Source organism: Triturus cristatus, chromosome 6 (assembly GCF_964204655.1).
Source record: "Triturus cristatus chromosome 6, aTriCri1.1, whole genome shotgun sequence".
Classification (NCBI taxonomy): Eukaryota; Metazoa; Chordata; class Amphibia; order Caudata; family Salamandridae; genus Triturus; species Triturus cristatus.
This window is the reverse complement of record NC_140589.1, coordinates 12,157,703-12,184,408: the sequence shown is the minus strand read 5'-3', so window position 1 is coordinate 12,184,408 and position 26,706 is coordinate 12,157,703. Positions and strand designations below refer to the sequence as shown.

Here is a 26,706-nt window from a genome sequence, read left to right as displayed (position 1 = left end):
GCCGTAGCCGCGTCCTCTGCCCTTTGTGCTGGAGCCACGATATCCACCTCGGGTGTTTTTATCATAGGTGGTCTGTGTATTGCCTTTGTTATATGTTTGTTGTGACCCCTGTCCTCTACCTGCTCCCTTGTTTCCGGGGCGACGAAAGGAGCCGCTCCGAAAGGACTGAGTTTGTAGTGCGCCCATGGACTTTGCAGTGTCCGTATCCTTTTTTATCTTTGAGGGTGGTGTCAACCTCTGGCCCGAATAAATAGTCGGGGTTGACGGGCTGGTTCAGTATATTGTTTTGTACCTCAGGCTTGAATCCTGAGATCCGTAGCCAGGCATGTCGTCGCAACATGACGCTTGTGTTTATGGCTCTGGCAGCCGTGTCTGCAACATCTAGTGCGCATTTGATGGAAGCGTTCGTTAGTAGCTGTCCTTCTCTGATGAGCATTTCTGCGCCTTCCTTGAACTGGTCAGGGAGATGTTGGAATATTTGCTCAAGTGTGTCATAGTGCGCTCTATCATAGCGAGCAAGGAGCGCCTGAGTGTTGGCTATGCGCCATATGTTGGCAGCTTGGGCGGCAACTCGCTTGCCAGAGGTTTCTAACACCTTGGACTCTTTGTCCGGGGGAGGAGCGTCACCTGTTGTTTGCGAGTGTGCCCTCTTGCGTGCATTCGCTACGACGATGGAGTCGAGTGGTAATTGTCCTCTGATGTAAGTAGGATCCCCAGGTGCTGATCTGTATTTTTTATCAATCCTGGGGTTTATCACTCGTGCCCTGGTGGGTTCTTTGAAAATGTCCTTGGCTGGTTTGAGGACCCCCTTCAACATTGGCAGAGTCTTTACATGTCTTTCTGAGGATGCAAAGGTGTCCATTAGAAAGTCATCTTCGATGGTATCAGAGTGAAGCTGCACCCCATGGTTATTGGCAGCACGTTCGATAAGAGCATTGAACGCTGCAGTATCCTCCGTAGGAGATGTCTTTGCCCCATAGAGTTGTGGATCCTGTGCATCGAGAGGTGCACTGGGGTCTGCAGGGTCGCCCCAAGTTTGATCAGGGTCCTGCTGGTCATCAGGGTCCGTGTCTACATGGTAGGGGACTTGGTCAGCCATGTAGTCCTCCAATGCGTCTGTATCGGAGCGTGTGGGGGAGAACCGGTGTGGATCCTGGTAGGATGAATGGAAGGGTTCATAAAGGAGAGGTTCCGATTCTGCAGGCAACTTCCTTTTTAGTGGGATCCTGAAAGGGTCCAATGGCGGCTCCGAAGTTATCCTTCGGTCCTGGAGAATCATTCTGCCAGTGCCGGCGTCGATGATACGTGCTGGAGACGTCTCAGCAGGTGTGACCGTAGGTTGGGTGACCCGTGTCCTGAGTTGGAACATTTTTGGGATTGTTGACGGAGGCAAGCCGAAGGTAATGTTGGTCGGCACCGAAGAGGCTGCGGGAGCTCCGACCGAACCGGAGCCCGATGTGTCCTGGAGGACAGGTGTGGTTTTGCTGCCTTGCGTCACACCAGGTCGTACTTGGGGCGCCTTCGAGGCTTTGGCACCGGCCAGGCTCGTAGAGGCGGCCGTAGATTTTTTCGGTGCCGGCGGGTCATCGAGTCGGGGTGAAGAGATCACCGTCGAAGTCTTCGATGCCTGAGGCTTAGGTGTCGTCGAGGGAGCGATGTGAGACACAGCAGGCGGTACGGCCCTTGGTGTCGTCGGTGCCGGTAGCCGAGCAGGTTTGTCGGTGCCGATGGCTTTTTTCCGTTTGTCGACTCCAACGTCGCCCGCCTCAAGTTCGGCACCGAAGTCCCTCTTGGTGCGGTCGGTGCCGACGCGGTGCGCTGGCGTCGAAGGCCTCGATCCGACCAGCGCTACTTTCAGTTTCGGTTTCGGTGGAACCTGAGCAGCTTTCGGTTTCGGTTTTGTGATAGGGAAACCAGCCTGTTTATGTAGTAATGGCTGCCGCTGAACGTCCGAGGCCGGGCCCGAGGGCGGGGCCGAAGAACTGCGGGATGGGTCTCGGGTAAGGCCCGAAGGCGATCCCTCGACCGGAGCCATAGGCTGTGGCACTGGTGTTTGAACGGTTTGAACAGGTAGGCCTTGTTCATCATTGGAGCTACTTTCTTCGGCCCCGAAGGCCTCCTCGTCGTCTCCTACCTCGGTGTCGTCTTCACCTCTGTGGAAGAGTGACTCGTCTTCCTCGTCCGATCCGGGTTCGTGTTCGGAAACGGGACTGGAGGGCAAGACTTCCAATTCCTCGACGTCCTCGGCCTCGCCGAAGATGTCTGTCGGGGCCGGTGCCGCGTGCTGCGCCTCGAGTCTCGCCGCTCGTCGATTCCGCAGAGTCTTCTTCGAGCGGAACCGGGCACAGGCCATGCATGTTGATTCGTCGTGGTCCGGCGAAAGGCATTTGTTGCACACCGGATGGACGTCGATGTGTGGGTACTTCGCATTGCATACCGGACACCTTTTGAATGGCGTCCTGGATTCCATCGTCGAAGTAGTCGATGGACAGGTAAATGCGAAAGCAGTCGGTGCTGAAAGTTAGTAAACTAACAAATTCTATCGAAACCCGATCGATAAACAGTACCGACGCGAACTAAAGGCCTTTTGGCCTTGAAAAAATATTTTCCTAACTTGAGCTAAGATAGCACATCCGAACCCAATGGCGGAAAAAAACAATCTGAGGATGGAGAGGATGCCCATGCGCACTGTAGTCCAGGGGAGGAGTCACCTATCCAAGGATACTTCGAAGACTCTTCCAGGACAACAACGTGCAAACATCCGGACCCAACACTAGGCGGCGATCTATGCACAGATATGAATTCAGCAGCCCACATGCCTCGAACCTAACTTTTCTGACAACAGTTTGTGAGTGCGAGGTGGAATATTTAGAGGATTAGTGGAAATCTCCAAGCAATAATCATGTCGGATAAGATCCATCACCCATTTGTCGGATGTTATGGATTGCCAAATGGGGAGAAATTGTTGAAGTCTTCCCCCGACAGGTTTTAAATAATCGGAGGGAATGTTGGCAAGTCCCTGTTTGTTGGGAGAAGGAGAGCTACATGCTGTGGCACCTCTACCCCTGCCTTTGGAATTGTGTCCTCTATACCCTCTTCTAGAAAAACCTCTAGAGGGAAAGGACTGGGTATTACTTTTGTGAGTGGAAGCATTTGTGTCTGAAGATGTGGTTTTGGACCCTCCTCTGTAAAAGGAACGACAAAAGGAGTCTCTATTTGATGGGGACTGAAGCGCTACCATGGACTTTGCTACCTCTGTGTCCTTTTTCATTTTTTCTTGGGATTGGTCGACTTCAGGCAGGTGTTGCTTGTCAAAAGGGGTGTTTAAAATGAATTGCTGAACCTCTGGTTTAAACACCGAAATCCTAAGCCATGCATGCCTTCTGAGGACAATGCTGCTAATAATCTCCCTAGCCACGGTGTCAGCAGCAACTAGAGCACATCTGATAGGCGAGTTAGAAATTAGTTTGCCCTCTTGAACTAACTTGCGTGCCTTGCTTTTGTGTTCGTCTTGTCCATTTAATCCCAGTGGGCCCTGTCGTACCTGGATAGTAGGTCCTGTGTGTTTGCGATGAACCACTGATTAGCAGCTGAAGATGTCCAGAGTTTGTTGAATGCTTTGGTGTTGCACTTCACGTCGTCGAGCCAGACAATCAGAGTTTTTTTGACCAAAGCGACTTACATCTGTCGCAGTCTTCCTCCTTGTGCTTCGGTGATGGGCACAAGTTACAAACTTGATGTAGGTCGGTGCGAGGGTACTTGGCACATCACTGAAGACAGAATTGGAATGAAGTTTTTTCCATCGGCGGAAGGGTGGACCACAAGGCTAGGCCCAAGGGCTGCCCCTGATGCTTCCGACCGACCTAAGATAGAGTTTCCCGATCGATTCAATAACGGGAGAAAAGAGAAACGCATTCAAGAACAATACTGTCGAGGGTAGAGTGGATTGCACACTGAGGGGAACCCGAAGAAAGGTTTCAAAGCGGAACAATCTAACAATGGAGTCGACATCCATGAGCACTATCACCGAAAGGAGTCACCACCTTACCTCGCGATTGGAAAGACTTCTTCCAAGTAAACCAACTTGCTAACATGCGGACCAAACACTAAATGGCGGACGTATGCAAAGCATGTGTATCAACAGCACACATGCCTCAAACAGGTTTGTTGGTTTCCCGAGAGGTTGTGTGGAGAGGAGCTCTGGCTGTAAATTAGGGTTAGACAATGAACAATGAAAGACAGTGCTGTGAGATGTGCGTGTATGCATCTCATATGAGGAAATGGGTGTATTAGCTGAGGCTTGTCTGTGGTTTGGACCAGTCCTTCATTTTGGGGCAGCAAATCGCTCTCCACTGAGGGAACAAAATGGAGGCCAGGCAAGAGTGTGTGGGCAGACCCCTTCTCTCATGGTCAGTTGTAGGAAGTAGCCATCTAGCCAAGATTCCCCTCTACTGTGAGCATGTCCCGTGGTACCTGGCTGAGGCAGGGATCACTCTCCGATATCCCCCACATACCACAACCCCAGGTCTTACCCCACCCCCATTCCTCTATCCAAAAGTCCCCTCTACAGTGAGCATGCCCCGTGGTACCTGGCTGAGGTGGGGGCCACTCTCCGATATCCACTCATACCACAACCCCAGGTCTTACCCCGGCCTCTCTACAATGGGACCACAGTGTTATGGTTTGGGATTACTGTATTGGGGCGAGTGGGCCTCCCACGGGTATGACTTCAGTCTCCAAGGCAGAAGCGGCCATCATGTTCATGGTCTCTTGTCTAGAGAAATAAGGATGTCTGTGCTCCATCGCAGTACCAGGCCTTGGCTGTCTTCTATCCCACATGCGATCTGCAAGACAGAGCTGCCTGTGTTGGGGCTGTAAGTCATGCATTTGCTTTGTGCTCTCATGGAGTCTTACTTGATAGTATTCAGTACCGTGCATCGTTTACTAGTGTGCGGTTTAAAAATACAGAATATGTTCTACCAGAGACCCACTGTTTGTGTTTATCCCCTGTTGCTAGATTTATGCTTCCGGACACAGTTTAAGGGAATTTCTTGGAGGTCAGGTGTCCAGTGAGCTCATGGGAGGGTGGTGGAGTGCAGACATCCATTGCACAGGGAGTCTAGGCGCTGTGTCTAGGGACCTAAAGGGAGGGTTGTGCAGAGCAGACCTCCACTGCACAGGGAGTCTAGGCGTTGTGTACAGTGAGCTCAAGGAAGGGTTGTGCAGTGCAGACATCCATTGCACAGGGAGTCTAGGAGCCTTGTGCAGTGACCTTAAGGGAGGGTTGTGCAGTAGAGACATCCATCACACAGGAGTCTAGGCGCTGTGTCCAGTCACCTCAAGGAAGGGCTGTGCAGAGCAGACATCCATCAGTCAGGGAGTCGAGGTGCTGTGTCCAATGAACTCAAGTGAGGGTTATGCAGTGCAGACGCTCATTGAACGGGGAGTCTAGGCGGTGTATCCCGTGACCTTAATGGAGGGTTGTGCAGTACAGAGATCCATTGCACGGAGAGTCTAGGCAGTGTGTCCAGTTACCTCAAGTGAGGGTTGTGCACTCCAGACATTTATTGCAGAGAGAGTCTAGGTGCTGCGCCCAGAGACCTTGAGATGGTTGGGCAGTGCGGAAATTCATTGCACTGGGAATCTAGGCACTGTGTCTGGTGACCTCAGGGGAGGGTTGTGCGGAGCAGACATCCTTCGCACTGGGAATCTAGGCGCTGTGTCTGGAGACCTCAGGGAAGGGTTGTGTGGAGCAGACATCCATCACACTGGGAATCTAGACGCTGTGTCTGGAGACCTCAGGGGAGGGTTGTGTGGAGCAGACATCCATCGCATGGGGAGTCTAAGCACTGTGTCTGGTGACCTCGAGTGTTGTGCCGTGCAGACATCCATCGCACGGGGGAGCCTAGGTGCTGTGTCTGGTGACCTCAAGGAAGGGTTGCGCAATGCAGAAATCGAGAACGTAGAGAGTCTAGGCGCTGTTTTCAGTGACAGATAGAGAGGGTAGCGCAGTGCACATACTCATTGCACGGGGGAGTGTAGGCTGTGTATCCAGTGACCTTAGGGGAGGGTTATTATTTTATTTATTTATTTGAACTTATAACGCGCAACAGCTACCCACAGTGGGTTTCCCGGCGCGGAGGGATAGACTAAAGAAGAAAAACGGACCAGTATAAGCAGCACCCTGAGACGACTGGATCAACATGCAAATCACCGGAATAGTAATGTTTTAAGTCTTTTCCTAAAGGCGAGAAAATTAGTCTCAGTTTTCAAGGAGGAAGGAAGCGCATTCCAGTATTTAGGGGCACGGTGGGTAAAGGCCCACCCTCCCATTTTTACAAGTTTAAATCGAGGGATGACAAAGTCGCAATTAGCGGACGATCTGAGAGTTCGTTTTGGCTTATAAGGTTGGACAAGGTTACGCAGATACATCGGGGCCGAGCCCTGCTTGATTTTAAAAAGATAGCATAAGGCTTTAAAGTTAATGCGGCTAGGAATCCTAAGCCAATGTAAATCGCGTAGAGCCTGCATAGCTGATTGTCTTCTCGGGATGTTACAAAGAAGACGGGCAGCAGAGTTCTGAACAACCTGAAGTTAATTAACAGTGGCCACATCAGCACCAAGGTAGAGGACATTTCCGTAGTCCAGGCGAGAGGTTACCAACGCCTGAACAACGGTTCTCCTAGTAGATGGAGGCAGCATCCATAGAATTTTCTGGAGCCATCGTAGAGTAGTAAAACAGATGGCGGCCACCTGAGTGGCCTGCTGTCTCATGGAGAGTTTGTCGTCTACAAGGAAGCCAAGATTGCGGGCCACTGAAGATGGCTGAGGGAGAGGTCCCATCTCACTAGGCCAATGTTGTGGGCCCCATAGATCTTTGTTTCCCGAAAATAAGAATTTCGGTTTTGTCACTGTTTAGCTTGAGGAGATGCCTTTGCATCCACCCAGCTATACGTGACAACCCAGTTTTCAAAACTGATATATCGTTGCTTTCACAGCTGGAGAGGGAAAAAACAATCTGGGTATCATCAGCATATGAAAAAATGATCAACCCAGCATCTTCTGCTATGGAAGCGAGGGGTCTTATATAGATATTAAACAGCAAAGGGCTGAGTATAGACCCCTGAGGAACGCCATATGCCAATGTATAAGTGGAAGAAGTGGCTTTCGTGGAAAAGACCTGGAAGGTGCGCTCACTTAAAAAGGAGGCAATCCATGCTAAAGCCGGACCGTCCAATCCCAGGGAACAAAGAGAGCTTAAAAGAATAGAATGAGACACGGTATCGAACGCCGCACTTAAATCCAAAAGGATAAGCGCTGATGTTTCACCGCGGTCGACACTGTGTCTTAAACTCTCCGTTACCCCAAGAAGGGCGGTCTCGGTGGAATAATTAGCACGAAAACCAGACTGAGATGGATGCAAAAATCCCGACGATTCCACTAGATTGTATATTTGGGTGTTGACATGCCTCTCCAGCACTTTAGAAAGTACGGGTAGCAACGATATTGGTCTGAAATTGGCAAGATTAGACGCATCAGCTCCAGCTTTTTTTAGAAGGGGAACAACCATTGCGTGTTTCCAGTCCCGTAGTATCTGGGATTCACATAATGAGGCGTTTAAAAGTCTCATAAGAACCCTCCGAGGTGAAGATCTAGTAATTTAAGAAATTTTACAGGAACAGGATCACGCGGTGAGCCCGATCGTATACTATTTAAACAGATGGAGAACGAAGTGTCGTCAAACAATTCCCAATGTGTCAATTTTACCCTGGAAGAAGACAATTCAATATCTCCGGTCTGTTCAGAACGCAAATCTTCTGTATTCAAAAGGGGGGCTCATGGAGTCGTAAATGCGTTCAACCTTAGCTATAAAAAAATTTTGCGATAGAGTTACACTGGGCCTCGTCTAATGCTGGGGGTGTTGGGATGGTATCAGCTCCTGTCAGTTTTTTAACGACAGAGTAGAGAGTACGAGGACAGTTCTGAACTTGTGTAACAGTATCCGCAATGTAAGCCGCTTTGGCGGTTTTACATTTTTGGTGGTAATCTCTTAAAGCCTCTTTATAGACAGTCTTCTGAGAGACTGAATAAGATAGTCGCCATTTCCGCTCCAGGGCCTTGCATTTAGTGCGCAGGGCTTTCAAGTCAGTGGAAAACCAAGGCGCCGGGGGACGATGTGACCTAACGTGTGTGGAAGAAGGCGGAAGGAGAGTGGTCACAGCGTTTATGAGCCAATGGGAAACAACTGTGTTCATCTCACCAACTGAAGCCATACATTCCTTAGGGCAAGTATTGGAAAGATGGTGATTAAACCGATTGATATAGAGTTTCCCCCAACGATAAGTTGGAGCACCCTTATCTAGGATTCTATTTATCTGATGATTAGGGTACAATAAAGAGAAATGAACTGCAAAATGATCTGACCACTCCAGAGGACGAGCGTTGTGAGAGCAGTCAAAAGAAACATTAGAAAGAATAGGATCCAGTAAATGTCCAGCAGAATGGGTAGGACCAATATTCAGCAGAGGCAGATTGAAGGCCTCCAGGTCAGATAGAAAACGTTTACTATTTGTACACTGAGGGTCCTCAAGATGTAAATTAAGATCACCGAGAATGGTGAAATTAGCTGCCCTGAGAAATAGAGGAGTTCTAATATCAGCAAATGAAGAAATCCAAGCGGAGGCATTCCCTGGAGGGCGATATATCAACAGGCCCGACAAGGTGAATTGAGGGTTGATCACTAATTTGAAGAATGCAGTTTCACTTCCAGACATGGGAAGGACTTCAAACTTACATGTGTATATTGCCTTAAAAATAATGGCAATCCCTCCCCCCTGTCCGGACTTCCTATCAAGTCTTACCATCACATAGTTGTTAGGGACAGCAACAGCGACATCAGGACCAGAACAATCCTGAAGCCAGGTCTCGGTGAGAAACAATGCATCAGGCTGCTCTTCGATAATAATGAATATGCTACTTACCAGTATGCATCTGTTCTTGGCATGTAGGGCTGCTGACATTCATATCTGTGCATAGATCGCCGCCTAGTGTTGGGTCCGGATGTTTGCACGTTGTTGTCCTGGAAGAGTCTTCGAAGTATCCTTGGATAGGTGACTCCTCCCCTGGACTACAGTGCGCATGGGCATCCTCAGATTGTTTTTCGCCATTGTGGCAGTGATGGAGTAGATACAGAAAGTGATGACCATGCTTACAGTAATTCTGAGAGCTGCAGCTGCTACAGGCGCCGGGGAGGACGATATGAATGTCAGCAGCCCTACATGCCAAGAACAGATGCATACTGGTAAGTAGCATATTCAGTTCGAGGCATGTGGGCTGCTGAATTCATATCTGTGCATAGAATGTATAGCAGTGCCCTCTATTAGCGGCGGCTACCAGTGCCAGCTTCAGCGGTCTGAAAAAGGGTTTTGAGAACAGCCTGTCCTACAGCTGCCTGCTGTTTTGATTGCACATCTACACAATAGTGTTTGGTAAACGTGTGTGTAGTGGACCAGGTGGCTGCTCTACATATATCATGCAGGGGAATATTTCCTAGAAAAGCCATGGAGGCCCCTAACTTACGTGTTGAGTGGGCTCGTGGGGGAATAGTTAATGTGCGTTTTGCCTTTTGATAACAAATTTGGATACACTTAACTATCCATCTGGCTATCCCTGCTTTGGAGATGGCGTTACCTTTGTGGTGTGGGGCAAAGGCAACGAACAGTTGTTTTGTCTTCCTAAAGGGTTTGGTCCTCTCGATGTAATACATGAGGGCCCTTTTTACATCTAGTGTGTGGAGTGCCCTTTCCGCGACAGTTTGTGGGTTTTGGAAGAAAACGGGCAGTTCAATACTTGGATTCATGTGGAACTGCGATATTACCTTGGGCATGAATTTGGGGTTGGTACGTAGTACGACCCTGTTGGCATGAACCTGTATAAATGGCTCTTGAACTGTTAGTGCCTGGAGTTCACTAACTCTTCTTAAAGAAGTGATCGCTACCAGGAAGGCTACTTTCCAGGTGAGGAATTGAATCTCGCATGAGTGGAGAGGTTCAAAGGGTGGACCCATCAGGCGTGTGAGGACCAGGTTGAGGTTCCACATTGGAGCTGGTGGGTGGCTTGGTGGAATAACTCGTTTGAGTCCTTCCAAGAATGCTTTGATGGCAGGCACTCTGAATAGAGAGAGGTGCTGCCTGGTTTGTAGATAGGCTGATATTGCGGTCAAATGGACACGTATAGAGGTGTACGCTAGATTGCATCGGTATAGGTGTAGGAGGTAACAAAAGATGTTTTGGATGGATGCGTCCAGCGGGTTAATGTCATTATTACCGCAGTAAATAACAAACCTTTTCCATTTGGCTGCATAGCAAGCTCTTGTAGTGGGTCTTCTGGCCTCCTTGATGATGTCCATACAGTCAGGTGGCAGGTTGAGGTAGCCAAACTCTAGGACTTCAGGAGCCAGATCGCCAGGTTCAGCTGTTGCGGATCTGGGTGCTGAATCTCTCCATGGTTCTGCGTCAAATGCGCGGGTTTGATCCGCAGCCTTTGATGCGGCACCACGGAAAGTTCGAGGAAGGTGGTGTACCATGGCTGGCGTGCCCACGTAGGAGCAACTAGGACGAGTGTCAGGGAGTGTTGTCTGAGTTTGCGAGCCACCAGCGGTATCAACGGTGCTGGGGGAAAAGCGTACGCAAATCTGCCGGACCAGTTCATCCATATCGCATTGCCCTGCGACTGCGGATGTGGGAACCTGGCGGCAAAGCTTTGGCATTTTGCGTTTTCGCTTGTGGCGAACAGGTCTATCTCTGGATGACCCCACTGCTGGAAGTACGGCTGGAGTACTGATGGGTGTAACTCCCACTCGTGCATCTGGTGGCTGTGTCTGCTGAGCAGATCCGCCATTTGGTTGTCCTTGCCGGGGAGGTGTTCCGCCATGAGGAACATGTTCCTCTGAATGGCCCACTTCCACATGCTCTGAGCCAGATGAGACAACTGTGGAGAGTGCGTCCCTCCCTGCTTCTGTATGTAGTACATTGCGGTCATGTTGTCCGTCCGGATCAACACGACCTTGTTGCACAGATGTACTTTGAATGCCTTCATGGCTAGGAAGATTGCCATCAGTTCCAGAAGGTTGATGTGCATTTTCTTCTGTTGTGTCGTCCATAGTCCCTGCACTGTGTAGTAGAGTACATGAGCTCCCCATCCCTGGAGAGACGCGTCTGCTGTCAGTACTATTTGTGGAACAGGCTCCTGGAACGGTCGACCCTTGCAAAGGTTTTGTGGATTCCACCAATGCAGAGAGTTGTATGCCCGACCGCTCACCAACACTAGGTCTTTCAATTGTCCTTGAGCCTGATTCCACTGACGTGCCAAGCACTCCTGAAGCGGGCGCATATGTAGTCTCGCGTGTGGGACTATGAAGATGCAGGAGGCCATCATGCCTATCAACTGCATGAACACTCGCGCCGGAAGGGAGTGTTGAGGTTTGAACTTTGAAATCAGCATTTGCATGCTGTTGATTCTCACCAAATTTGGCTGAGCTGTGGCCGCCAGAGTGTCTATAGTCGCACCTAGGTACTGTTGTACGTGTGCGGGCTGTAGATGGGATTTTGGGTAATTTAGTGAGAACCCCAGACTGTGAAGGAGGTGAATGGTGCGGGACATGTGGCTGGCACATTGCTGGGCTGACTTTGCTTGAACGAGCCAGTCGTCCAGGTAAGGGTAGACGTGTATGTGCTGCCTCCGTAGATGTGCCGCCACAGTAGCTAGGCACTTTGTAAACACCCTTGGTGCCGTTGTCACGCCGAAGGGAAGGACTCTGAACTGGTAGTGCTGCCCTTGAACAGTGAACCTGAGGTATTTTTTGTGTGATGGGTGAATGGGTATGTGGAAATACGCATCCTTGAGGTCCAGTGTGGCCAGAAAGTCTCCCTGCTTGAGCAGCGGGAGGACTTGCTGTAGAGTGAGCATGTGAAAATGCTCGGAAAGAATGTATCTGTTTAGGGGTCTCAGGTCTAATATAGGTCTGAGTGACCCGTCCTTTTTCGGTATTAAAAAGTACAGGGAGTACACCCCCGTACCTTGCTCTTGGATGGGTACGACCTCTATTGCGCCTTTTAGAAGCATACTGTGCACCTCCTGCTGTAAGAGCGTTAAGTGCTCTGAGGACATAGGACGGTTTTTTGGAGGTATTGTGGGTGGAGTGGAGGTTAGTTCTAGACAGTAACCGTATTTGACAATATCTTTGACCCACCTGTCCGTGGTGATGGAGTTCCACGTGGACAGGAACCTTTGTAGCCTTCCCCCGACAGGTGTTATGTGGTCGGGAGGAAGGGAGAGGGCGTCACTGCTTGTTCTTGGGGGAGGACCTGGTGTTGCCGTAGCCGCGTCCTCTGCCCTTTGTACTGGAGCCACGATATCCACCCCGGGTGTTTTTATCGTAGGTGGTTTGGGTATTGCCTTTGCTGTATGTCTGCTGTGACCCCTGCCCTATACCTGCTCCCCTATTTCCGGGGCGACGAAAGGAGCTGCTCCGAAAGGACTGAGTCTGGAGAGCCCCCATGGACTTTGCAGTGTCTGTGTCCTTCTTTATTTTCTCAAGGGCCGTGTCAACCTCCGGCCCGAATAAATAGTCGGGGTTGACAGGTTGGTTCAGAATATAATTTTGCACCTCAGGTTTGAACCCGGAGATTCGCAACCAGGCATGTCGTCGCAGCATGACGCTTGTGTTTATGGCCCTGGCCGCCGTGTCTGCGGCATCTAGTGCACACTTGATGGAAGCATTTGTGAGTAGCTGTCCCTCTCTGATAAGAATTTCTGCACCTTCTTTGAACTGGTCAGGGAGATGTTGGAGTAGTTGCTCCATTGTATCATAGTGCGCTCTATCGTAGCGAGCGAGGAGCGCTTGAGTGTTGGCTATGCGCCATATGTTGGCAGCCTGTGCGGCAACTCGCTTGCCAGAGGTCTCTAAAACCTTGGACTCTTTGTCCGGGGGAGGAGCGTCACCTGTTGATTGAGAGTTTGCCCTCTTGCGAGCATTCGCAACGACAATGGAGTCGAGAGGTAATTGGCCTCTGATGTAAGTAGGGTCCCCAGGTGCTGATCTGTACTTTTTGTCGATCCTGGGGTTTATCACCCGTGCCCTGGTGGGTTCCTTGAAGATGTCCTTGGCTGGTTTGAGGACTCCTTTCAGCATGGGCAGAGTCTTTACATGCCTTTCCGAGGAAGCGAAAGTGTCCATAAGGAAGTCGTCTTCCACGGTGTCAGAGTGAAGCTGCACGTCATGATTATTTGCAGCACGTTCAATAAGAGCGTTGAACGCTGCAGTGTCCTCTGTCGGAGATGTTTTCGCTCCATAGAGTTGAGGGTCCTGTGCATCTAGAGGTGCACTGGGGTCTGCAGGGTCGCCCCAAGTTTGATCAGGGTCCTGTTGGTCATCAGGGTCCATGTCTCCGTGGTAAGGAACTTGGTCATCCATATAGTCTGCCAACGCATCCGTGTCGGAGTGTGTGGGAGAGAATGATAGTGGGTCTTGGTAGGGCGAGTCGAAAGATTCGCAAAGCACAGGTTCTGAGTCCACAGGCAGCTTTCTCTTTAGTGGGATCCTGAAAGGGTCCAAGGGTGGCTCTGAAGTTATCCTCCGGTCATGGATAACCATCCTGCCGGTGTTGGCGTCGATGTAACGTGGCGGAGACGTCTCAGCAGGTGTAACCGTGGTGTGGGTGACCCGTGTCCTGAGTTGGAACATTTTCGGGATCGTGGATGGCGGCAGGCCAAAAGTTATGTTGGCTGGCGCCGAAGAGGCTGTTTGAGCTTTTAGTGGGCCGGAGCCCGATGTGTCCTGGAGGACCGCTTGGGTTTTGCTGCTTTGTGCTGCAACGGTTCGCGCGTGAAGCGCTTTCGAGGCCTTAGCGCCCACCAGGTTTGTAGAGGCGGCCGTGGACTTTAGGCGCCGGTGGGTCATCGGGTCGAGGGGCGGAAATGGCCGTCGACGTCTTCGATGCAGGAGGCTTCGGTGTTGCCGTGAAAGCGACGTGAGACGCAGCAGGTGGTATGACCTTTGGTTTAGGAGTCGATGGCGTCGGCGCCGAGAGCCGAGCAGGTTTGATGGCACCGAGGGCCTTTTTCCGAATGCCGACTCCGGCGTCGGCTGCTTCAAGTTCGGCACCGAAGTCTCGCTTGGTGCGCTCGGTGCCGATGCGTGTCGCTGGCGTCGAAGGTGTGGAAGGCCTCGATCCGACTAGCGCCACTTTCGGTTTCGGTTTCATTTGTACCGGTGCAGCTTTCGGTTTCGGTTTGGTAGAAGGGAAACCAGCCGGTGTAGGTAATAATGGCTGCCGCTGAACGTCCGAGCCGGGCCCGAGGGCGGGGCCGAAGAACCGCGGGATAGGTCTCGGGTAAGGCCCGAAGGCGATCCCTCGACCGGAGCCATAGACTGTGGCACTGGGCCCTCGTCAGTCTGAACGGGTAGGCCTTGCTCGTCATTGGAGCTACTCTCTTCGGCCCCTAAGGCCTCATTGTCGTCTCCTACCTCGGCGTTGTCTTCATCTCTGCGAAAGAGTGATTCGTCGACGTCGTCCGAACCGGAGTCATGTCCGGAACCCGGATTGGAGGGTAGGACTTCCAACTCCTCGACATCTTCGGCGTTGAAGATGTCTGCCGGGGCCGGTGCCGCGTGCTGCGCTTCGAGTCTCGCCGCTCGACGATTCCGTAGAGTCTTCTTGGAACGGAACCGGGCACAGGCCATGCATGTCGATTCGTCGTGGTCCGGCGACAAGCATTTGTTGCACACCGGGTGGACGTCGATATGGGGATATTTCGCATTGCATACCGGGCACCTCTTGAATGGTGTCCTCGACTCCATCGTCGGTGTCGTCGATGGTCAGGTAAAAAGCGAAAAGTTGTTTCCGAAGTTAGTAAGCTAACAGGTAGGGTCGAAACCGATCGAGTGAACAGTACCGACGCGAACTAAAGGCCTTTTGGCCTCGACCAAATATTTTCCTAACTTGAGCTAAGATAGCACATCCGAACCCAATGGCGGAAAAAAACAATCTGAGGATGGAGAGGATGCCCATGCGCACTGTAGTCCAGGGGAGGAGTCACCTATCCAAGGATACTTCGAAGACTCTTCCAGGACAACAACGTGCAAACATCCGGACCCAACACTAGGCGGCGATATATGCACAGATATGAATTCAGCAGCCCACATGCCTCGAACAGTCGTATATATGATGTCTATGTTTCGGAAGGGATCGGCAATTAATACTCCAAAACTGAAGTGGGGGGTTGCTAGGATGTTGGGACCTTCTCCGCCTTCTCCTACCCCGAATATAGGACTGATGTATAGTTTTGGCCCGGGACCCTTTACCAAGAGAATAGCCGCAGCCGGCACACACAAACCGAGAAATCGGACAGCGACAGACAGTGCATTTTGTGGGATGAATAGGACGACAAGATTTTAAGTCCTCACCTGAATAAGTAAATCTACCGCAGGAGTTCCCAAAAGGAGTCATAGCCCCAAGCCCCGGTCTGGCACGGACGGGCACAGACGGGCTGAACTCTGGCGTAACTCCGGCGGAAGTACGGCGGTCCGCTGCACGTGTCCGCTGCACGGAGGCAAGGCCCCCTTAAGTAGAGGTCTAGCGTCCTTATGACGTCTAGACCATCAGACCCCAATGGCGCCGTCCGGCATCCGACCAACCCAAGATGGCCGCCGAAATCCTAGGTGACAAGACAGGGACCCGCCAAGTGCGGTGAAATCACATTTATAGTGCAGGTAAGGGGCTGTTATAAAACCAGGGCAAAGAAACCAAAATAAAATTAAATATAAAACAGGTAGAGTTAAAAAAACGCGCGATTAGCGCGGGAAGCGTCGTAAAGGGTTGTGTAGTGCAGACGTCCATCACACTAGAAGCCTGCATCACATGTTGCCATCAGTGTAACCTGTGGACTAGCAGCTGGTGTAAGTTCTGATATAGCTGTCACCAAGGAGCTGCTGGCTTTAGGGCTGGTTGATGCCTGGAAGAAAGCAGGTCAGGGTCTCAACCTTTAGTTAAAACGTACCCTCTAGATTACTCTGGTTCGGGGACAGATAGAAGCCTTCAAGCACTGTGGTTTCTAATCCACTCTGCAAGAGAAAGTGAAGCTTGAAATCTGGAGTCAATGCGGAGGAGTCCCTGGAGGTCAAGGGGCCACTTCTGATGTTGAATGGCGTGCTGAAGATAAACCTGCCCTCTTCTACTACCACCACAGCATTAGCTGCGTTGAGCGCAGACCAGGAGCATTGCCATTTCTGGGCAGGAAATCTCGTGGAGGATACTCCCATGAAGCCCGATCTTTTCTCGGTCCTAAACAGTTAAATCCTCAACAACAGAATCAAACCAATGCAATCCAAGGTCAAAGGGATGTGTGACTCTGCGCCAAAGCGGTTTACGTTTTTTGCTCTAACACCTTCTGCAGACAGATATTCATTGCCCATTTATTACATCAATGTTATCTTTTTAGCATAGAGGCCATTATCAGGTGTGCGCATAACTTTCCACTTCATGATTACAGACCCCGCGACCTGCTGAAGACACAGGCGCTAACAGTAGCCCATACCACAGAGTTCGGACAGATGGACAGATCTCAAAGCAGTTGTTTCTCTGCGATGGGTTCAAGAATGTACTCACCGGCTCGGTCAGGCCGCTGTCCTTCTCCAAGAACTGTACAACACAATAGGCCAGCTAAAAACAGAAGAGGAGGGATTGAATCACACCAGCAAAATCAAAAAACTCACTCCATGCAGTTACAACTCTAGCAACGCAAATCAAATGCAGCCTGCACATTAGATTTTACTTACAGAGATCAATCTCTGAACACACTCAATCTACAAAAGCACCTTGACCCATCAGAGAGAAATATACTAGAAATTTGAGGATTTTAATACATTTTGAAGGTCCTACAAAGGTGTCCGAGCCCAACACTGGTGCAGGTAAACATCCAGAATAGAGGAATACCACTATTTTACTTACACACAGACACGCATGCGCGCGCACACACACACTCACGTGTCCCATTAATCTACACTCGTGGTCACGCTGCAGACATTGAAGTTTGACATTTCAAGGACTGTAGTGAAAGGTACAGTAAGGGTGGACCGTATTTCAAATACTTCACAAACAAGCCATTCGCTTGGGTCAAACTTTCACCAAACAAAATAAAAAAAATGAATAGAAATGTATCCACTTGTGACAAACTATGCATAAATAATCTTATTTAACCAAATTTTAAAAATAGGAACAGCAGCTTTTCACATTAAGTGCATTAGAATCTCACTCTTGCTCACTCACGCTTGCAATCACATGCACCCACTCTCAAGCGCGGAGAGGTGTGGCTCACTGGTTAGAGGCGGCCGACCCGTAAGCAGAGAATTGGCCAGGGACCAGGGTTCAATTCCCGACGCGGCAGGGTCGTGGACCAGGGTCAAAACAGACTCGATAATTCTCGCCTCGGTACCGACTCTAACCAGGAACACACTCGGCAACTCTGGGCATTAAGCTTGCCTCATCTCTACAACGGCCCCCCACAGACGCCAGGGATGCCTGGTTTCACCTTGGAGATACCCAGAAAGGGACCATCTCACAGGGAAAACCAGGACGGGTTCCCCAGCGGTCTTCAGCGCCAGGATACTCCATGGAGTCACAGTGCGCTTTACAAGTACATTTACATGCGCGCTTGCTCTGGCACTCACACGCACCCACTCACGCGCGCTTGCTCTGGCACTCACACGCACCCACTCTCAAGCCCGCTCGCTCCGGCACTCACACGCACCCACTCTCAAGCCCGCTCGCTCTGGCACTCACACGCACCCACTCTCAAGCCCGCTCGCTCTGGCACTCACACGCACCCACTCAAGCCCGCTCGCTCTGGCACCCACTCTCAAGCCCACTCGCTCTGGCACTCACATGCACCCATTCAAGCGTTCTCGCACTCACACGCACCCACAACTGCGTTTGCTCTCCCACCCTCAAGCGCACCCTGCCACCCTCAAGCGCACCCTGCCACCCCCAAGCGCACCCTCAAACACACCCTCAATCTATATATGAATATATTTCTATAGGTTAAAGTGACATGATTTAGTTTGCAGTAAAAAGAAACCTCAGATATTCACTGAATAAAACAAAGGTTAAAGTAATGTTATACTTCGGTGAAAAAGTCAGTCTAACATTTTCAGCAAAAAAAGCCACTAAAATTCAACAGTTATTCAGTTATTTTAAGTAATTGTAACTCAGCCCCCCACCATGCGCAGTGTCGTCAGTTCAGTTGTCTAATAGTTTAAATGATGCCACAGAATAGGTCCTGAGTGTTGAAATATGTGAGTTCATGAGCAGTGCATTGGGAGGGCGCGAGTTACAGTTGCTTTAAAAAACTTATGACATTTCTAAGGTTCGTAAAAAAAAAAAAAAATTAAAATTAAGATGTTTAACAAAAGAGTATTTATTACAATAGGTAAAGCCAACTCCAACCACGCATGGCCTTCGGCGGGCTCTGCGCCCAGCTCTCTGTGGGCAGCCAAACCCCCGCCATGCATGGCCTCCGGCAGGCTCTGCGTACAGCCCTCTGCAGGAAGCAACCCCCGCCACGCATGGCGTTCGGCAGGCTCTGCGCCCAGCTCTCTGCAATCAGCGAAACCCCGCAACGCATTGCCTTTGGAGGGGTCTGCGCCCAGCTCTCTGAGGTCAGCCAAACCTCCGCCACCTATGACCTTCGGAGGGGTCAGCACCCACCTCTCTGCGGTCAGCCAACCCCTCCCACGCATGGCCTCGGAGGGCTCTGCACCCAGCCCTCTGCGGTCAGCCAAACCCCGCCACCTATGACCTTCGGCAGGTACTGCGCCCAGCCTTCGGTGGGCAGCCAAACCCCGCCACGCACGGCCTCTGGCGGGCTCTGCGCCCAGCTCTCTGCGGTAAACCCAAAACCCCCGCCACTCATGGCCTTCGGAGGGGTGTACGCCCAGCTCTCTGCGGTCAGCCAAACCCCGCCACGCATGGCCTTTGGAGGGGTCTGCGCCCAGCTCTCTGCGGTCAGCCACATCCTGCCACGCATGGCCTCCGGAGTGTTCTACGCCCAGCCTTCTGGGGGAAGCCAAACCCCTGCCACGCACGGCCTTCGGACGGGTCTGCGCGCTGCTCTCTGCGGTCAGCCAAACTGAAACGCATGGCCTTCGGAGGGGTCTACGCCCAGCTCTCGGAGGTCAGCCAAACCCCGTCACCTATGGCCTTCAGCAGGTACTGCACCCAGCCTTCTGTGGGCAGCCAACCCCCGCCACGCATGGCCTTTGGAGGGTTCTGCGCCCAGCTCTCTGCGGTAGTCAAACCCGCCAGGCATGGCCTTCGGAAGGGTCTGCGCCCAGCTTTCTGCGGTCGGCCAACCCCACCCACACATGGCCTCCAGCGGGCTCTGCGCCCAGCACTCTGCGGTCAGCCAAACCCCTGCCACGCATGGCCTTCAGAGGGGTCTGCGCCCAGCTCTCTGCGGTCAGCCAAATCCTCAAAGCATGGCCTTCGGCGGGCTCTGCGCCCAGCCAAACCGCGCCATGCATGGCGTTCGGAGGGGTCTGCGCCCAGCTCTCTGTGGTCAGCCAAACCCTGCCACGCATGGCCTTCGGAGGGGTCTGCGGCCAGCCTTCTGTGGGCAGCCAAACCCCTGCCACGCATGGCCTTCGGAGGGGTCTGCGGCCAGCATTCTGTGGGCATCCAAACCCCTGCCACGAATGGCCTCTGGCAGGCTCTGCGCAGAGCTCTCTGCGGTCAGCCAACCCCAACCACGCATGGCTTTGGGCAGGCTCTGCGCCCAGCTCTCTGCGGTCAGCCAAACCCCGCCATGCACGGCCTCTGGCGGTCTCTGCGCCCAGCTCTCTGCGGTCAGCCAAACCCCACCAAGCATGGCCTTTGTAGGGCTCTGCGCCCAGCTCTCTGCGGTCAGCCAAACCCCTGCCAAGCATGGCCTTCGGAGGACTCTGCGCCCAGCTCTCTGCGGTCAGCCAAACCCCGCCACCTATGACCTTTGGCAGCGAAACCCCCGCCACGCACGGCTTCTGGCAGGCTCTGCGCCCAGCCCTCGGCGGTCAGCCAAACCCCACCACACATGGCCTTCGGAGGGGTCTGCGCCCAGCTCTCTCTGGTAAGCAAAACCCCACCACACATAGCCTCTGGCGGGCTCTGCGTCGAGCTCTCTGAGGTCAGCCAAACCCTGCCACACATGCCCTCCGGCGGCCTCAGCACCCAGCTCTCTTGAGATCAGCCAAACCCTGCCACACATGGCCCCCAGCGGGCTCTGCGCCCAGCTCTCTGCGGTGAGCCAAATCCCACCACGCATGGCCTTTGTAGTACTCTGCGTCTAGCTCTCTTCAGTCAGCCAAACCCTGCCACGCATGGCCATCGGCGGGCTCTGCGCCCAGCCTTCTGCGGTCAGCCAAACCCCGCCACACATGGCCTTTGTAGGGCTCTGCGCATAGCTCTGTGAGGTCATCCAAACCCTACCACGCATGGCCTTCAGCAGGCTCTGCGCCCAGTTCTCTGCGGTCAGCCAAACCCCGATGAAGGGGAGATTCTGAGAGGGACTCGGGTGTGACTTCGGCACGTTGATGGAGAACCCCAGCAAATGCAGGAGGTAGGCCGTAGTCTGAAGGTGGCGGATCCTGCCACCCACCAGCGTGGGGTGCTCCCTGAAGCTCAGATTAGGAAGGTTTGGAGGCGGAAGCAGCGGGGGTTGAGGTGGGCGGACCCGCACGCTGGTTCCCTGACCCGCCCCTGTTGAAACCGCGACCCCGGCCGCGCTGGGGCTGGTTCTGCACAGGCTTAGGGGACGGGCATGCCTGACTGCCTCTACCTTGCCACAAAAGGAATGAAAACCAAGAGAGGCCGAGCTCTTAGTAGAGAGGCCCAAGGACTTGGCCGTAGCCCGCAAATCCTTAAAGCGCTCCAGAGCACTATCAGCCTTGTCGCCAAACAGGCGGGTGCCATCAAAGGGCATGTCCATGAGCAAGCTTGGGACATCGGGCGAGAACCCAGTCGAAAGCAACCAGGCGTGACGTCGTAAAGCCACAGTTGTAGAAATCACCCTGCCCAATGAGTCAGCAGTGTCCAACCCACACCGAATGGCGAACTTAGCCGCATCCTTACCCTCAGCAATTGTCTGAGAAAGGACAGCCTGCACCTCATCTGGACATTGAGGCAACACCTGAGCAACGGCATCCCACACCATGTGGGAGTAGCAGCCCAACAAGCAGGCGGTGTTGACCGACCGCAGCCTTAAGCTGGCCGAAGAGAACAACCGCTTCCCAAACTGGTCCAGCCTTTTAGAGTCCTGATCGGACGGGGCCATAGGAAAAGCACTCTGACGTCGAGGCCTGAATGACCATGCTCTCAGCCGTAGGGTGAGTAGTCAAAAAGACGGGGTCACCGGGCGCCAGTCGGTGGCGCCTGGCGAAGTTTTTATCCACCGGGGCCCCCGTGGCCGACCTCGACCAAGTGCCCAAAAGGACGTCGGTAAGGGCGTCATTGAAGGGAATCAACGGCTCCGACGAAGTGGACGCCGTCTGGAGCACCTCTGTGAGGAGGTTGGTCTTGAGGGCCACTGTGGGGAGGTGAAGATCGAGTGCCTCAGCCGCCCGACGGAGGACCATCGTGTAGGAGGCACCTTCCTCCATCGTCGGTGGGGGGAGACGAATCCCGGGTCAGAGGAGACATTGAGGTCGCCTGCCTCCTCCAAGTCGTCCACCCAATCCTGCTCGGAGTCGCATTGCCAGGCAAGAGGGTCCTTGGGCCCTTCACAGTCTTCGTGCCCCTCTGGCGTAGAGGGAGTCGGTCACGGCGGCAAAGCCGGAGCAGGGACGAACGGCTTCAGGAACGGCGCCGGCCATGGTCGGACCGGCGCCGTCTCCCAATGCGGATCCCAGGCCGGAACAAAATGGTCCTGGAACCGGGGCAAGGGAGGAATAAACGGCACACAGTGTGGCGCCGAGGGTGGCGCCTGAGCCGGCAACGCCACACCTCGTGGCGCCGGGGCCGGAGCCACTGGCGCCAGCGCGCATGGGTGGCACCTAAGTACTCTCCGTGGCGTCATCTCGGCACTTACAACACCAGTGACGGACGTGGATCCGCACAACGCCATCTATTGACACGCAGGGGTACTGTTAAGCGAAACTTTCCGGATCCAGTATGACGCCTGGGGATATTCTAAGATAAGGAATCTATCACTAACTACTATATTTTACAGCTCTCCAGCCGGACAGGTGCTTTTAATATATAGTTGCTTAAATATACATAACAATCAGCAAGAAACAAATAAATGGGGCACAAGCCTGTATCCAACTTAGTGGGAAGGACGTACAACATGAAACAAAAAGGCTCAGGCAGAGTAAATGGTTTGTATGAGACGTTTTGATAGGACAAACGAATTATAGTGGAGACACCATTACCCATAATAAGTATCAAATAAAGAGGTGTATATGGCGTACAAGTCAACAGTGTTTCGATCCTTACCAAAGGATATAGGCTCATCATCAGGAAATTAACAATGGTATTCCTGTATACATTTTGTCTAGATCCAGGTCAGAGTGACTTGGGGGAGGTTTGTTCCAGGCGAAGACCGAGTAGAAGTCCAGGCCAAATACAAGGAGAGCAAAGGATGCAAACGGCCTGTGCAGTTGGATGCTGGGTCACAGTTGACCTAATAAAGGCTTAAAGGAGGTGTTTGAAATGTTCGCGCCGCTCGGAGCGGTCTTGAAATCAGAGTGGCCTGTTGCAGTGGGCTGCTGTATATCGGGGACGGCAAGCCAGTAACCTGTGAGCCGCATCCGCGGTCTCTAGTGACAAGGAATGGGGTTGAGGCCAATCTGTGAACAACCTCTGTTACAGCATGTCTTGCCTGTCGGGATCGGGGATATAAATGCACTTTTTGAAGCCTGATAGCATATAGCCGGAGGATGAAAACTGACTGTCTCACTACCATCTACACTTTCCTCCGGAGTTGTTGACATCCGAAAAAGACCAATCCGTGCAGGTTCTGCCGATCTTGGTCTTCACAGTGAACGCCTGTGCTTCAGTGTGCCTTGAAGTATTAGGCTTGAAGTACCTTGCACCGCTGAGCGTGCCCCTGAAGTCACAGGAGAACCCCACAATGTCTGACATTTAACACATCTTGGTGAGCCGCTCTCCAGGAAAGACAGGAATGACAGTCACTCCTGCTGCTCTGATATTATTTGGTGAGAGGTTAGGGGTGAAATAGAATACAGTCTCTGGGTGCCGACAAGGATGATACGTTCTACATCACTCACCACCATCCAGGAGATTTTCTGAAGCGAGGCATTATGTACAGAGATGCATTATGTAGAGAGAGGCATGCTAGCCTTCGCACACCACCAAGAGGCTGCAGCTGTCATGGAAACGGTGCATCAAGGACAATCAAACATGATAGCAACAGCAAGATGTCAAGTGAAAAGAAAAGCAAAATTAGGAAATACCCAGTGAGCAGAGGTTGAAAAAGTGACGTTGCTCAGAATCCTGTGATCGTCAATAGCCAATGCAGTGCAGGACGAGGAATAGGGGAGCTGCTAATTCCCGTAAGGATGCAGCTTGCTTTTTAGGCTGTTTGGAGCATGCCTATGCAGCCCAAGTATGCAGCATTTGTTTTTCCTTCAGTCAAAGATCTCACATGGTCCAGATGTGCTCCTTCGCTTAGACCTGCATGCCAGTCTCCCTAGGGCAGTTTGGTCTTCCAAAACAAGAAATGCAACGGTATGAGTAAGTTAGACAATAAATCTATCTAAGCCAAACTGTGGGTCGCCAGCTGATTTTTGGCAGGTAGCAAAAGTTCAAGCAATAAAGATGCCTGTAAATTCTATATTTATCTTGTCACATTTGCTGTGCTTCAAGGACAGAGGTCACCTATCAGGTGGTGTCTTCTGCTGCCTATTTGAACACGGGATTGGTGGGCACAAACTCCTCTCACTTTGCAGACAGAGAAAGAATAGTAAAGTGAATTTTGTGACAATCTTGCTGCGGTACAGCGAGTGTGAATGAAAGGCTGTAGGATGTCATGATTTTGTAAAACAGAACAAACTAACTACCTGTAAATGAATGATACCGATCTATCAGTTAGGTAAGCAAAAATGAAGCACATTTGTTTGCAATTCCGACGTGAACAAAGATTTTAACAAGATCCGAAAAAATTAGTTCTCTTAACTTGATGCACAAATAATAAATATTCACAAACACGATTTCCACACATTTTCATTTGTGAGCTGGATGGTTTTATCAGTGAAACTGTCTGTGTAAATTTAGTGACAATTTCAATAGAAAATGTGCTGTCTGTAAATGACACTGCACTACCACACGATGCTCGTTACATTAAAACAAAGGTCACCTGCCTCAAGTCCACTGAAGCAAGTTTGTTGAAATAAAAAGTGGGTAACGTTTGGGAAGCACAAACCTAGGCACGTATTTCTGAAATACAAGTACAAACCCCGCCAGACGTCTCTCTGCACTGTGGACAACACTGACTGAGTTACAGACTCCCTAAGCACAGAACTAAAAGCCAAAACGAATCCAGTCAATGTTCTTTTCTCAGAACAACTGGGATTCTGGCCCAAAGTTTGGGTCAGAGAACCTTGAAAGGTTTGCCAACGTATTTACTGGGTTCAAACTTGGGGATGGAAGATGCTTAGCAAACCTCAGTTTGAATCTGGCTGGACTGAAAGGAGCGATGCTTCAGTGCACGATCCCGGGGGCTCTGAAAGCCAGATACCCAATGAAGAACCGGAGGCTTACCCTACATGAAGTCAGGTTCATGTCATTTTAAGATGAATCCAGCGGTCGCATCTTTTATATATTGAAGTCTTTGCAGATTTGTTCACCGTGAGAGAGAGGGAAAACTGAGTTACAGTACTCTACTCAAAAGTGGCTTGAAGTACGAGTAACAAACATTCTATGGAGAGAATGTAAATTCAAGGGCCAGCTCCTAACAGAGGGTTCAGGACACCTATGGTTAGATATGAAACTAACTTAACACCTAAATGACAAACTTACTGGGTGGGCGATGGATAATCATCCATTTATAGAGCCTAGAGCTTGCGGCCCCCTTTATCTGGGGAATTGCTCGTGATGAGAACTTTCAGCCGTTGATGGTCATCAGCCTCCTGACTGTCCAGCACAGCAGTAAGCACCGCAGGAATACACCATCACCTCAAATCTTCAAGTGAATCATCCACATGCATGAAAAAAGTAGTGCCCATCCCTGGCAAAAAACAGACAGGGCCACAGAGACAAAACGGAAGTGAAGGGGGAAGTGACCAACTTCAGGGCACAGCTCATGGCACCCGCTTAAGATCAGAGGTGAAGGACTCAAACTGGATGACAGTCTGGGAGAAATTATTTCATCCATTTTAGCAACGGACAACTCAAAGTGGCCTGAGAAAGCTGCAGAAGCAGGGTTTGGTGACAACAATATTGAAGAGTGCACACAGGTTGAATAAGTAAACATCGAGACCACAATATATGTGCACAATCCAGGTTTATGGGACTGGAGAAGCCAACTGTTCTCCAGAGAATTCTACAGCTCATTAGTTAACTGCAGTTTCCAAAGTCAGGACTGAAATAGGTAAAAAAATCTGATCACTTCAAATCAGCATAGGCAGCAGGCCTTTTCCATCTCTGCACCCACGATCTGGAACAGCATCCCTACATCCATCAGGACCGGCCCAGAGCGGCTCCAATTTAGGTAAAAGTTGAAGACGCATCTCTTTAAAGAGCAATGCAATACAATGAATTAACAGGCCACTAACCGACTACCTCTTCTATCACTCATTAACTTTATGTTGTCTTTGACCCTGAGCGAGATACTTTTACTATTGTGCATAAGTTTCTCAATCTCTGTAAGAAACAATTCTCAAAGGTGAATATCGCAAAATTGGCAATGAAGTCAAGGCAGCCCATGGAGGGTGGTCAGGAGATCAGCGGAAGGCGCAGGTGAATGCTGGCAATGGTGAGCACAGAATCAATAGTAATTTACATTCAGGGACTTGCGTACCCCCGTTTAGTCAGAAGGAACACTTAATTTGGATACTTGGTCAGAAGGAACCGGCAATGGGAGTCTGCACTAATCTGGTGGTGGGTTCCTTAGGGTGGCTATACATACATGCTTCAGCCATTACGGACCCTCTTTAGTACCTCAGGCTCTAGGTACCAGGGGTACTATTTACTAGGGACGTAGAGGTGCTAAAGTTCTTGCCAATTGGGGATCAATTGAGAAGTTGCCTTGTTTTAGGGAAAGAGCACTAGAGACCTGGTTAGCAGGACGCCAGTGCGCGCCAGTGAAAATTGCATGAAATAGCAGGTATAATGTAGGGCTGACCATGTCCAAAAAGGGGCACTTTCCTATACACCCCCCCCCCCCCACCCCCAAACAAAAGAGAAAGGCTAACCTTTCTCAAAAGAGTCATCATCTAAGTGTAAAAAGCTGAAAAGGCCATCTGTGTTGGCCTGGTCAGTCCCATGTCTGTGTCCACTGTAAAGTCCATTCCCTCTAGGGAGATGAACCACCTCAAAAGTTTGGGGTTTACATCTTTCATCTGCATCAGCCATCTGAGAGGACTTTGGTTGATTTGCACAAGAAAGTGAATACCGAACAAGTATGGTCTCAGCTTCTTCAAGGACCAAACCACAGCAA

The 26,706-nt window shown here is 51.3% G+C and overlaps 1 protein-coding gene across 2 annotated transcripts in view; it reads right to left on the bottom strand.

Annotated features, from left to right (window-relative positions):
• The window catches only part of PPP2R5D (protein phosphatase 2 regulatory subunit B'delta), a 502,545-nt gene that overhangs the window by 112,316 nt on the left and 363,523 nt on the right, over positions 1-26,706 (bottom strand). For both annotated transcript variants that reach the window (XM_085610117.1, XM_085610118.1), the window contains exon 10: positions 16,668-16,721. In XM_085610117.1, coding sequence (XP_085466243.1) covers positions 16,668-16,721 — 54 coding nt within the window. The remainder of the gene's footprint in view (positions 1-16,667; positions 16,722-26,706) is intronic.